At 38.1% G+C, this 14,135-nt stretch overlaps 1 protein-coding gene across 1 annotated transcript in view; it reads right to left on the bottom strand.

The window, feature by feature from the left end:
• ATRX (ATRX chromatin remodeler) overlaps positions 1-14,135 on the bottom strand; it is a 331,194-nt gene that overhangs the window by 59,747 nt on the left and 257,312 nt on the right. The window contains 3 exon segments of the mRNA XM_033201745.1: positions 265-459; positions 1,482-1,567; positions 1,570-1,658. Of these exon segments, the coding sequence (XP_033057636.1) occupies positions 265-459; positions 1,482-1,567; positions 1,570-1,658 (370 nt within the window).

Raw genomic sequence — 14,135 nt, 5'->3', positions numbered from 1 at the left:
AGAGTAAAGTATATTAGAAAATATGCTAATTAGATATATGTGGCATAAAATATGTGTTTCAGAATATACCTTTTGTGGTGCTATATGGAGAATTGATCAAGCACCCTATCATTTATAATTTTCTAGACAAAATTCATTAAATATATTTTATTCTCCTTGAAAAATTCTGAAATATAGCCTTAATCAGATGACTAACTTTCATATAGTAGTAAAATTTCTTTAGTCCATGTTGGCTTGGTAAGCCAGTGATCTAAATATTTTTACCTTTGGCAGCATGGGAGTATCCCTCTTCTTCTTCTTTTCTGAATTAGGGTCATCTAATAAGTCTGGCTCAAAAGTATAAAGTTCAGTAAGCTCATTCATAGTAAAATGACGCTCCACTTGCTGCTGATCAACAACTCGAAAAGATAGTGACTGCTTAGTTACTTGCCGATCATAAATCTTATCTTCCATGGTTCCCTTTGTAAAAAGAAGGAAGAATATACAAAAAAAATTAAATTTTGTAAGCATGAAACTTAATCAAGGATAAATACAGTTACTGGTTAATATGAAATGGTAAAACTTCATGGTAATATATTGCCATAAAGAAAAACTCATCAGCAATTTTGCTTAATTCATGAAAGATTTCATCTGTTTAGCATAGTTTACCATAACAAATAAAATTACATTACTGATAATTATTCTATATTATCTGACCAAAATGCATTCATGTGTTGCTTTATTTATTTCTGCACTCCGTAGAAGGAGGACAGCAGGCAGATACCAGAGTAAACAGAAATAAAGGGACAGACACAAAAAACATTTAGGTAAATATTGAAGTTAGAAGGCAAGAGAGCAGTTTGATTCCTTTTCAATGTAATATAATAAGCTATCAACAAACACCATAAACTGCCTTTATATCATCTTATTTTCTATGATTTCAAGACAGAAAACAAATATAAAATGCCATATCCATTACACATAAACTACATTAATTAAACGGATACATATTACATTAAATGTATATTAAATATAAAAATTACATTATAAATGAGAATGTATAGAAGTTATAAACAGGAAAGAAAAAAATAAAAGAAAATTGAATAAATAACAGGAAAGAGTTTACATAAAGTTGTCAATCAACTTATATACTAAAGAAGATCAAATAAGCAAGGATCTACCAAAAAAAAAAAACCAGTCTCTGGTTGAGAAGCCCAGATTTGGAGGCAGGTTGAGAGGGGTTGCATCTGCTGTGGGTAGCATCCACTAAATCTGTTTACTCATGCAAAACAATCTCAACCTGAGAAAGATGACATTACAGAAATGGATACACTACAAAACAGAAAATCAAGAAAAGCCAAAACTGACTTCTGCTGCTTTATGTACAGAAATGGTATTTCCAACTTTATTTCCCTCTCTGTAATACATATATGTTTCATACCTCTAAAATATTATCCGTTTCACACGAACTTTCAATATGAAAAAGAGAATTATAAACCTACCTGAGCTAAGAACCTATATACATAAACAGGCTTAGTCTGTCCAAAGCGATAAACTCTGAATATACTCTGGATGTCATAAGATGGATCCAAGAAGCATCAAATATAATTACTCGATTAGCAGCTACCAGATTAATTCCTAGAGATCCTGCTTTAGTAGAAATGATAAATAATCGCCCTCTGAAAATGAAAATATAGAATGCTTCAGTAATTAGTACTTTACAAATATTTTAATTACAATATGACTTTTTGATACTTAGGCAGTTTTTTTTTTTTTTTTAACTATCAAGAGTTCAGAGAATTCATTTCTTACTTACTGAAGAAAATAAGATATTATCTAAGGAGTCAGGATGATAATACATATGCCTAGGAAGAATCCTATTGTTGGAAAATAAAATAGTCTGATTTAGGAATAAAGATGAAATGAAAAATTAAATATTTACAATGTAGTCAAGGTTTTATTTACAGATTTCTGAATAAATTTAGAGAATTTATATTTAACTTGAAAGTCTATATTGTATTGGGTACAGCTAGGGCCACTAAGTACATCAAAATGAAGGACAATGCAAAAGTAGGTGAATATGTAGGAGTGACTCAACATTTATAATACAGCATAATGATTATAAGGAGAGACGTTAGATAGATGCAAGGTACTAGGGTAGGTAAAACAGGAGCAAGAAGACAGACACAGGGCTCCAGGAAGGGTGTGTCTAAAGAAAAAAAAAAGAAACTGATAGATTACCTGATTTGTTGGAACACAAGCATTTATAGTTTTTTTCTTTTTTTTTTTTTTTGAGACAGAGACTCGCTCTGTCAGCCAGGCTGGAGTGCAATGGCGCAATCTCAACTCACTGCAACCTCCACCTCCTAGGTTCAAGCGATTCTCCTGCCTTAGTCTCCTGGGCAGCTGGGATTCCAGGCGCAACACCATGCCTGGTTAATTTTTGTATTTTCAGTAGAGATAGGGTTTCGCCATGTTGGCCAGGCTGGTCTTGAACTCCTGACCTAAGGTAATCTGCCCACCTCAGCCTCCCAAAGTGCTGGGATTACAGGTGTGTGCTACCATGCCTGGCCAGGATTTATAATATTTCTGTAGTAGAATTAGAAATGAATTGGTGATAGGTATATAGAATACTAAGCAAATGGTAAAAACAAATCATTACTTCAGCAAAATATAATAAATAAGTACACAAAAAAGGAAAAACACAGTATTCAAGTGGCTTACAAATATTTACATAGCCACAATAAAGCGAACACTGCAAATTAATTTAGGCAAATATGAAAAAGTATACTGGGTAAACGAATGAGGAAAAGTGTGCATGTGCTTGTGGTAAATCACTACCTTACACTTTAGAAAGGATGTATGTAAGTAAGAATTGCCAAGAGTTGAAGTTGGTTACCTCCAGAAAGCAGAAATCACAGGTAGAAAGAGATTTGGTCACGGGACTGGTTTTTATTTGAAGCTTTGTAAAACTATCTGTTTTTTAAAAATATGTAAAATATTACTTTGATATTAATGAAAATTTAATTTGAAAAGATTGGATAAACACTTTTTGAAAATAAAAACAACTCTAAGGAAAAAAATTACTCAGTTCCACTCCCCAGAAATAACCTCCATTCAAATCATGATATATTTCCTATAGGTTTCTTTTTTGCTGAATATATGCTTTTTAAATTTTGCAGTCGGGATAATATCTGTATATACAATATGTATTAAGAACAGTTCCCCAAATTTCTTGGTAAACATCATGCTTGGTAGCTGCATAGTATTGCACTGGATGACTGTACAATAATTTAATAATTTGCTTATTGCTGGTAACTTATAGAGTGACAATCCCTGGAATATAATAAGCTCTCAATAATCAACACAAAATTTCTTTTCTTTCATGAAAGAAAATTAATTACTAAAATGCCATACTAATTACACTTATAGCATTCATTATACACTATAATGCAAAGAAACTCTAAATTTAAATGATGGGGAAAAGTTTACAATTTAGTTTACCAATCATATTATATACTAAAGAAAAATCCTGGTGTAAAATAAATAGAGATACTAAATTCATGTTTTATGTCAATTTGGAACTACCACACATCTATGAATATAGACTATAGAAATTATCACAAAAGTTGACCAATTTTGAAGAAAATGTGTTTATCACAGTGTTATTTTATAGTAGCATAAGGTTGAAAATTAAACAATACGTATAACATAGAGAACTAAATTACTCTCTGGCTACGTTGCCATTAAAAATCCAAATACTATGTTATGTGGAAGAAAAGCAGAATATAGAGCCTTACTAAATACAATTGCAAACGCATTACAAACAAAAACATACACACACAATGTAAGAGTGGTTCTCTGTGGTCAGTGGGATTATGATGACAAGTTTCATCTTTATACCTCTATAACACATATTCATTACAGAGAATGAACTGTAGCTTCTTTAACTAGAGGACACACTTGAAGGTATATGGGTAAATGCTGGTCCAAAATTATTCCAGTTATTAATATCTATCCCACATAAGCAAAAGATGGCATAGAGCTATACAAAAGAATCAAGCATATAGAATGGTATAAACTATGTAGGTTAAAAAACACACAGACATACATACACACACAACACACACGAAACCTTAAATAACTTCAATATGCAAGTCCATATTGAGATAAACTACCCAATACATTTTTTAGATATTCTTAATACTAATTATTAGTATTAAGGTATATACTCAAACAATTAAAATATAAAGGATTATTTGCACAGTGCTCATATAAACCATCCTATACATGTCTTTTGATAAAAGCATTTCTGTCAGATACATATCTAAGAGTGGAATTGCTGAGTCATAGGGTATTTACATGCACTGCTAAACTGAACAAATAGTTCTGTAAAGTAGTTATTCCAATTCATATTCCCACCAGCAGTATATGAGGCTCCCAGTTGTTCAGGTCCTTGACAACTCATGGTACTGTCTTTTTGTTTTTATTATAACCTTCGAAAACAGTTTAAGGTTCACAAAAATTATACCAGTTGAGTTCCCATATATCCTTCACTCGGCTTCCAATGGTAACCTACAACTTATATACAACAATACACTGTCAAAACCAGGAAATTGATGTTGGTATGAACTCAAGTACAGAGCTTATTTGGGTTTCATCAGTTTTTGTTTGATGTATAGTTCTACAAAATTTTATAATGCATGTAGAATCAAGTAACCATTACCAAAGCAGGATACAGAACTGTTCCATTATCACACACAAAAAAAACCTTTCTTGTGTTTTCCCTTCGTATTCATGCCTTTCCCCTAACCCTAAACCCTGTCAACTACAGATCTGTTCTTTATCATTATACTTCTGTCAAATTGCAAGGTTATATGACAAGTATGTTTAGTTGTTTAGTTTTGTTTTTTTGAACTGTCAAATTGTTTTCCAGAATGGTTGTTTTCATTTTATATTCCCACTAGTAATGTAGGATAGATCTAGTTTCTCTATATCCTCACTAGCATTTAACGTTGTCACTATTTTTTATTTTAGCCATGCTGATAGGTGTGAAGTGACAACTCATGTGATTTTAAATTACATTTTCTTTCGTTTCTAGAGACAGGATCTCACTCTGTCTCCCCCGTTGGAGTGCAGTGGCACAATCACAGCTCACTGCAACCTCGAATTCCTGGGCTCAAGTGATCCTCCTGCCTCAGCCTCCTAAGTAGCTATGACTATAAACATGTGCCACCATGCCCAGCTAATTGTATTTATTTTTTGTAGAGATAGATTCTCACCATGTTGCCCAGGCTGGTCTTGAATCCGAGGCCTCAAGTGATACTCCCACCTCAGCCTCCCAAAGCCCTGGGATTGCAGGCCTGAGCCACCAGCCTCACCTAAATTACATTTCCCTAATGGCTAGTGATGCTATCTTTTCATATGCTTATTTGCATAGCCTTCCTCAGAGAACTGTCAGTTCAAGTCCTTTGCCCATTTACTAACTGAGTTGTTTTCTTTCTGAGAGTTCTTTATACATTCTGAATGATTCCTTTGTTAAATATACAAATTGCAATTATTTCTCCAAGTCTGTAAGTTGTCTTTTCCTTCCCTAAGAGTCTTTTACAGACAAAAGTTTTTAATTTTTATTAAGTCCAATTATTGATTTTTTATTTAATGGATTATATGCCTTTGGCATCATGACTAAGAACTCTGCCTAACCCTAGATGCAGAAGATTTTCTTCTGTTTTCTTATACAAGTATAATAGTTTTAATTTAGATTTATGATGCATTTTGATTTGATTTTTTAAAATATGGGTAAGGCTTAAGTAAAGGTGTTTTTGGCCTATGAAAGTCTAATTGTTTCAATACTAGTTTTTGAAAAGGCTATGCTCTCTCCATTTAATTGCTTTTGCATCTTTTGTCAAAACCATTTTTAACTTGAATTTCTCTGATGATTAATAAGGATCACCATGCTTTCATACATTTACTGGCCATTTGGATATCGTCTTTTGTAAAGTCCTGTTCAAGTTTTTGCCCATTTTTCTATTGGGTTGTCTAGTTTATCCTACTGATTTTTAAGAGTTCTTTATATATCCCGGATGAGACCTTTTTAGATGTATATATTGGGAATAGCTCTCCAACTTCGTGACTTGCCTTTACACTCTTAATGTGAAATGACACTTGTATTAGTCAGGGTTTTCCAGAGAAACAGAACCAACAGGAGTTAAGAACTTCTGTGTACATGCACGTGTGTGTGTGTGTGGTGTGTGTGTGTGTACGCGCGCAGACATATTACGAGATTTGCCTCACTGTGATTATGGAAGCTGCGAAGTGCTACAATGTGCTGTTCACAAGCTGCAAAACCAGGGAGCTAATCGTATAAATCCTGATCCCAGTTCAAAGGACTGAAAATCAGGCAGCCCTAGGCTGTGGGTGGGGGCAGTTGGTATAAGTCCTAGTCTGTCTGAGTCTGAAGGCTGAAGAACCACGATTACCAATCTCCAAGGGCTTGATAAGATGGATGTCCTAGCTCAAAGAGAGAGACAGAGCAAATTTGCCCTTCTTCTGCATTTTTGATCAATTCAGGACCTCAATGGATAGACTGATGCCCACTCACACTGATGAGGGCAATCTTCTTTACTCAGTCTACTAATTCAAATGCCCTTTCAGGAGCACCCTCACAGACATATCCAGAAGTGTTTTATCAGCTGCATGGGCACCTCTTAGCCCAGTCAAACTGACACATAAAATTAACTATCACACTTTGGTGAACAGAAGTCCTTAATTGTAATGAAGCCCAAATTACCAATCTTATATATATACAAGGAACAGAAGGCAGCTCTGAAAAGTGAGAAGGATGAGGCAGATGGGTAGGGCCCTCAGGATATAAAGGATAATGTGGTACTGAGTTTCATGGGCTACCTTTTTATTTTTAAAATCTTGTTTTTTTTGAGACAGGGTCTTGAATTGTCACCCACACTGGAATGCAACTGCATGATCACAGCTCAATGCAGCTTTGACCTGCTGGGCTGAAACAGTCCTCTCACCTCAGCCTCCCAAGTAGCTGGGACTACAGAAATGCACTAATGCAACCAGCTAATTTTTAAATTTTTTGTGGAGACAGGGTCTCACTATGTTGCCCAGGCTGGTTTTCAATTCCTGGGCTCAAGTGATCCTCCTGCCTCGACTTCCCAAAATGTTGGGATTACAGGTGTGAGCCACCAAGCCCAATGTTATAGACTTTCTTTCTGCCTCATGTATCCTAGATTGGTTGCTGAAGAACTCCAGAAGGTGCTGTCAAAAAAATCTCCAAGAAAAGCCGACCCTCCAGCCACAGGACCAGGAAAGGGGCAGCATAGCAAGACAGAAAATGTTAGGATAACCACTCAATTCCAACCAAACAGTACAGCAAAAAATGTAGCTGAACCTCATCCTTCTACTGTAACCAAGTTATAACAAGGCACTGCCAGGGTGGGGTCAGAGAAGTCTGATTTAACAAGGTCCTCCCTATGATCCAACAGCGTCAATGAAGGCCATGTAGGGAAACAATACATCCACCCACACCCAGCAGTTACAAGAAAACCCCTTCCCTTCCTACTGGAATTATACCACCATCCAGTAACTAATGAGTCACCCCCTGTGGGTGGAGGCCATCTGAAAAGAGGTAAACAGGTAATCTTGAGCCTCTGTCCCCCAACCCAGCCAAGGTAATACCAGTAGAGGCCTAGTGAGGAGACTGAACTCCCACTATCAACTGGCAACAATGTGGTAGGGCACCTCATGCCCTGCCAAAACATTTGTCAGAAGATGTCTACTATAACAAAAGATTTAAACAAAATCCAGCATCTCATGATATAGTAACCAATATGCCCAGTTTAAATAGAAGAACTTTTTCATAATAAGAACCAGAAAAATCTCAAGTTCAATGAGAAAAGACAATCAACAGACACCAACACTGAGATGACATAAATGTTAGAATTGTCCAACAAGGATTTTTAAAGTAGTCATTATAAAAATGCCTCGTAAGCAATTATTAACATACCTGAGACAAATGAAACAAATATTCTCAGCAAAGAAACAGAAGACATAAAAAAAGAACCAAATGAAAATTTTAAGCTGGGCACGGCAGCTCAGGCCTGTAATCCAGCACAGTGGGAGGCAAAGGCAGGCAGATTCCTTGAAATCAGGAGTTCCAAACCAGTCTGGCCAACATGGTGAAATCCCGTCTGTACTAAAAACACAAAAGTTAGCTGGGTGTGGTGGTGCATGCCTGTAATCCCAGCTACTTGGGTGGCTGAGGCATGAGAATTGCTTGAACCTGGAAGGTGGAGTCTGCAGTGAGCTGAGATCTTGCCACTGAACTCCAGCTTGGGCAAGAGTGAGACCCTGTCTCAAAAAAAAAAAAAATTAGAACTGAAAAATAAAACAGAAATTAAAACTCAGAGTGAGTTGAGTAGAATGCAGAGAGCAGAAGATTTGGTGACTTTGAAGACTACACAACAGAAATGGCCTAATCTGAACAACAGAGAAAAACGGAGTGGAAAAGAAACTCATGTATCCATGGGACTATAACAAAAGATTTAACATTTTTGTCATTAGAGTCCTAAAGGAAGAGGAGAAAGGAGGAGGGGCTGAAATTCAAAGCAATAATGACTGAAAATTACCAATATGCATTAAGAAACATAAATCTGCAGGTTTAAGTAGTTGAATGAACCACCAACAGGATAAACCCAAACAAATCCGTGACAAGATACATCAGTCATCTTCCGAAAACGTAGAAAAATAATCTTGAAAGAAGAGAAAAACAACACCTTATCTAAGGGGAAAAAAACAATTCAAACAGCAAGTTTCTCATAAGAAACCAGGGAGGCAAGAAGGTAGTGACACATATTTTTGAAGTACTGAAAGGAAAGAATTGCCAACCCAGAAATCTACATCCAGCTGAAATACCATTCAAGAATGAAGGGGAAATAATTTGTTGCCAGCAGACTTGCTGTTAAAGAATGGCTAGGCCAGGCGTGGTGGCTGAGGCCTGTAATCTCAGCACTTTGGAAGGCCAAAGCAGGCGGATCACTTGAGCTCAGGGGTTCAACACCAGCCTGGGAAACATGGTACAACCCCATCTCTACAAAAAAACCAGAAATTAGCCAGGTGTCGTGGTGCGCACCTGTAGTCCCAGCTACTTGGGACACTGAGGTGGGAAGATGGCGTGAGCCTGGGAGGTCAAGCTGCAGTGAGCCAAGACTGTACCACTGTATGCCAGCCTGAGTGACAGAGCAAGACCCTGCTTAGAAAAAAAAAAAACAAGGAATGGCTAAAATAAGTTCTGTAAATATAAAGGAAATGATAAAAGAAGGATTACTGAAATGTTAGGGAGAAGTAACAACGAAAACAGCAAATAATAAATATGAGTCGAGTCTCCAACTCCCAGCGCGAGCGACACAGAGGACCGGTGATTTCTGCCTTTTCAACTGAGGTACTGGGGTCGTCTCACTGGGGAGTGCCGGACAGTCGGTGCTGGTCAGCTGCTGCAGCCTGACCAGCGTGAGCTGAAGCAGGGCGAGGCATCGCCTCACCTGGGAGGCGCAGGGGGGAAGGGAGTCCCTTTTCCTAGCCAGGGGAACTGAGACACACAACACCTGGAGAATCGGGTAACTCCCACCCCAATACCGCGCTTTAAGCAAACGGGCAGACCAGAAGGATATATCCCTCACCTGGCCGGGAGGGTCCCACGCTCACAGAGCCTCCCTCATTGCTAGCACAGCAGTCTGCGGCGATCTAGCCCCAGGGCAGCTAGGGGCTAGCTCACAGGGTGGAGTACACCCCTGAGAGGAAGCTTCCAAAGGAAGAATCAGACAGGTACACTTGCTGTTCAGCAATATTCTATCTTCTGCAACCTCTGCTGCTGATACCCAGGCAAACAGGGTCTGGAGTGGACCTCAAGCAATCTCCAACAGATCTACAGCTGAGGGCCCTGACTGTCAGAAGGAAAACTATCAAACAGGAAGGACACCTATACCAAAACCCATCAGTACATCACCATCATCAAAAGACCAGAGACAGATAAAACCACAAAGATGGGGAAAAAGCAGGGCAGAAAAGCTGGAAATTCAAAAAATAAGAGCGCATCTCCCCCTGCAAAGGAGCGCAGCCCATCGCCAGCAACGGATCAAAGCTGGTCAGAGAATGACTTTGACGAGATGACAGAAGAAGGCTTCAGTCCATCAAACTTCTCAGAGCTAAAGGAGGAATACGTGCCCAGCGCAAAGAAACTAAAAATCTTGAAAAAAGACTGGAAGAATTGACAGCTAGACTAATTAATGCAGAGAAGGTCATAAACGAAATGACAGAGATGAAAACCATGACACGAGAAATACGTGGACAAATGCACAAGCTTCAGTAACCGACTCGATCAACTGGAAGCGAGAGTATCAGCGATTGAGGATCAAATGAATGAAATGAAGCGAGAAGAGAAACCAAAAGAAAAGAAGAAAAAGAAATGAACAAAGCCTGCAAGAAGTAGGGATTACGTAAAAAGACCAAATATACGTCTGATTGGGGTGCCTGAAAGTGAGGGGGAAAATGGAACCAAGTGGGAAAACACTCTTCAGGATATCATCCAGGAGAACTTCCCCAACTAGTAGGGCAGGCCAACATTCAATTCAGGAAATACAGAGAACGCCACAAAGATACTCCTCCAGAAGAGCAACTCAAAGACACATAATTGCCACATTCACAAGTTGAAATGAAGGAAAAAATCTTAAGGGCAGCCAGAGAGAAAGGTCGGGTTACCACAAAGGGAAGCCCATCAGACTAACAGCAGATCTCTAGGCAGAAACTCTCCAAGCCAGAAGAGAGTGGGGGCCAATATTCAACGTTCTTAAAGAAAAGAATTTTCAACCCAGAATTTCATATCCAGCCAAACTAAGTTTCATCAGTGAAGGAGAAATAAAATCCTTTACAGATAAGCAAATGCTTAGAGATTTTGTCACCACCAGGCCTGCCTTACAAGAGACCTGAAGGAAGCATGAAACATGGAAAGGAACAACCGGTACCAGCCATTGCAAAAACATGCCAAAATGTAAAGACCATCGAGGCTAGGAAGAAACTGCATCAACTAACGAGCAAAATAACCAGTTAATATCATAATGGCAGGTCAAGTTCACACATAACAATATTAACCTTAAATGTCAATGGACTAAATGCTCCAATTAAAAGACACAGACTGGCAAACTGGATCAAGAGTCAAGACCCATCAGTCTGCTGTATTCAGGAGACCCATCTCACATGCAGAGACATACATAGGCTCAAAATAAAGGGATGCAGGAAGATCTACCAAGCAAATGGAGAACAAAAAAAGCAGGGGTTGCAATCCTAGTCTCTGATATAAACAGACTTTAAACCATCAAAGATCAAAAGAGACAAAGAAGGCCATACATAATGGTAAAGGGATCAATTCAACAGGAAGAGCTAACTCTCCTAAATATATTGCACCCAATACAGGAGCACCAGATTCATAAAGCAAGTCCTTAGAGACTTACAAAGAGACTTAGACTCCCATACAATATAATGGGAGACTTCAACACTCCACTGTCGACATTAGACAGATCAAAGAGACAGAAAGTAACAAGGATATCCAGGAATTGAACTCATCTCTGCACCAAGCGGACCTAATAGACATCTATGGAACTCTCCACCCCAAATCAACAGAATATACATTCTTCTCAGCACCACATCGCACTTATTCCAAAATTGACCACATAATTGGAAGTAAAGCACTCCTCAGCAAATGTACAAGAACAGAAATTATAACAAACTGTCTCTCAGAACACAGTGCAATCAAACTAGAACTCAGGACTAAGAAACTCAATCAAAATCGCTCAACTACATGGGAACTGAATAAGCTGCTCCTGAATGACTACTGGGTACATAATGAAATGAAGGCAGAAATAAAGATGTTCTTTGAAACCAATGAGAACAAAGATACAACATACCAGAATCTCTGGGACACATTTAAAGCAGTGTGTAGAGGGAAATTTATAGCACTAAATGCCCACAAGAGAAAGCAGGAGAGATCTAAAATTGACACTCTAACATCACAATTAAAAGAACTAGAGAGGCAAGAGCAAACAATTCAAAAGCTAGCAGAAGGCAAGAAATAACTAAGATCAGAGCAGAACTGAAGGAGATAGAGACACAAAAAACCCTCCAAAAATCAATGAATCCAGGAGTTGGTTTTTTGAAAAGATCAACAAAATTGACAGACCGCTAGCAAGACTAATAAAGAGAAAAAGAGAGAGGAATCAATAGATGCAATAAAAAATGATAAAGGGGATATCACCACCGACCCCAGAAATACAAACTACCATCAGAGAATACTATAAACACCTCTACGCAAATCAACTAGAAAATCTAGAAGAAATGGATAATTTCCTGGACACTTACACTCTCCCAAGACTCAACCAGGAAGAAGTTGAATCCCTGAATAGACCAATAGCAGGCTCTGAAATTGAGGCAACAATTAATAGCCTACCCACCAAAAAAAGTCCAGGACCAGATGGATTCACAGCTGAATTCTACCAGAGGTACAGGAGGAGCTGGTACCATTCCTTCTGAAACTATTCCAATCAATAGAAAAAGAGGGAATCCTACCTAACTCATTTTATGAGGCCAACATCATCCTGATACCAAAGCCTGGCAGAGACACAACAAAAAAAGAGAATTTTAGACCAATATCCCTGATGAAACTCGATGCAAAAATCCTCAATAAAATACTGGCAAACCGGATTCAGCAGCACATCAAAAAGCTTATCCACCATGATCAAGTGGGCTTCATCCCTGGGATGCAAGGCTGGTTCAACATTCGCAAATCAATAAACATAATCCAGCATATAAACAGAACCAAAGTCAAGAACCACATGATTATCTCAACAGATGCAGAAAAGGCTTTTGACAAAATTCAACAGCCCTTCATGCTAAAAACGCTCAATAAATTCAGTATTGATGGAACCTACCTCAAAATAATAAGAGCTATTTATGACAAACCCACAGCTAATATCATACTGAATGGGCAAAAACTGGAAAAATTCCCTTTGAAAACTGGTACAAGACAGGGATGCCCTCTCTCAGCACTCCTATTCAACATAGTGTTGGAAGTGCTGGCTAGGGCAATCAGGCAAGAGAAATAAGTCAAGGGTATTCAGTTAGGAAAAGAAGAAGTCAAATTGTCCCTGTTTGCAGATGACTTGATTGTATATTTAGAAAACCCCATCGTCTCAGCCCAAAGCTCCTGAAGCTGATAAGCAACTTCAGCAAAGTCGCAGGATACAAAATTAATGTGCAAAAATCACAAGCATTCTTATACACCAGTAACACAAGCAGAGAGCCAAATCAGGAATGAACTTCCATTCACAATGCTTCAAAGAGAATAAAATACCTAGGAATCCAGCTTCAAGGGATGGAAAGGATCTCTTCAAGGAGAACTACAAACCACTGCTCAGTGAAATCAAAGAGGACACAAACAAATGGAAGAACATACCATGCTCATGGATAGGAAGAATCAATATCGTGAAAATGGCCATACTGCCCAAGGTATTTATAGATTCAATGTCATCCCCATCAAGCTACCAATGACTTTCTTCACAGAATTGGAAAAAAACTGCTTAAAGTTCATATGGAACAAAAAAGAGCCCGCATTGCAAAGACAATCCTAAGTCAAAAGGACAAAGTGGAGGCGTCACGCTACCTGACTTCAAACTATACTACAAGGCTACAGTAACCAAAACAGCATGGTACTGGTACCAAAACAGAGATATAGACCAATGGAACAGAACAGAGTCCTCAGAAATAATACCACACATCTACAGCCATCTGATCTTTGACAAACCTGAGAGAAACAAGAAATGGGGAAAGGATTCCTATATTAATAAATGGTGCTGGGAAATTGGCTAGCCATAAGTAGAAAGCTGAAACTGGATCCTTTCCTTACTCCTTATACAAAAATAATTCAAGATGGATTAGAGACTTAAATGTTAGACCTAATACCATAAAAACCCTAGAAGAAAATCTAGGTAGTACCATTCAGGACATAGGCATGGGCAAGGACTTCATGTCTAAAACACCAAAAGCAACGGCAGCAAAAGCCAAAATGACAAATGGGATCTAATTAAACT

The sequence above is a fragment of the Trachypithecus francoisi genome, unplaced genomic scaffold (assembly GCF_009764315.1).
Source record: "Trachypithecus francoisi isolate TF-2019V2 unplaced genomic scaffold, Tfra_2.0 Lachesis_group6, whole genome shotgun sequence".
NCBI classification, from domain to species: Eukaryota; Metazoa; Chordata; class Mammalia; order Primates; family Cercopithecidae; genus Trachypithecus; species Trachypithecus francoisi.
This window is presented reverse-complemented; position numbering and strand designations above follow the sequence as displayed.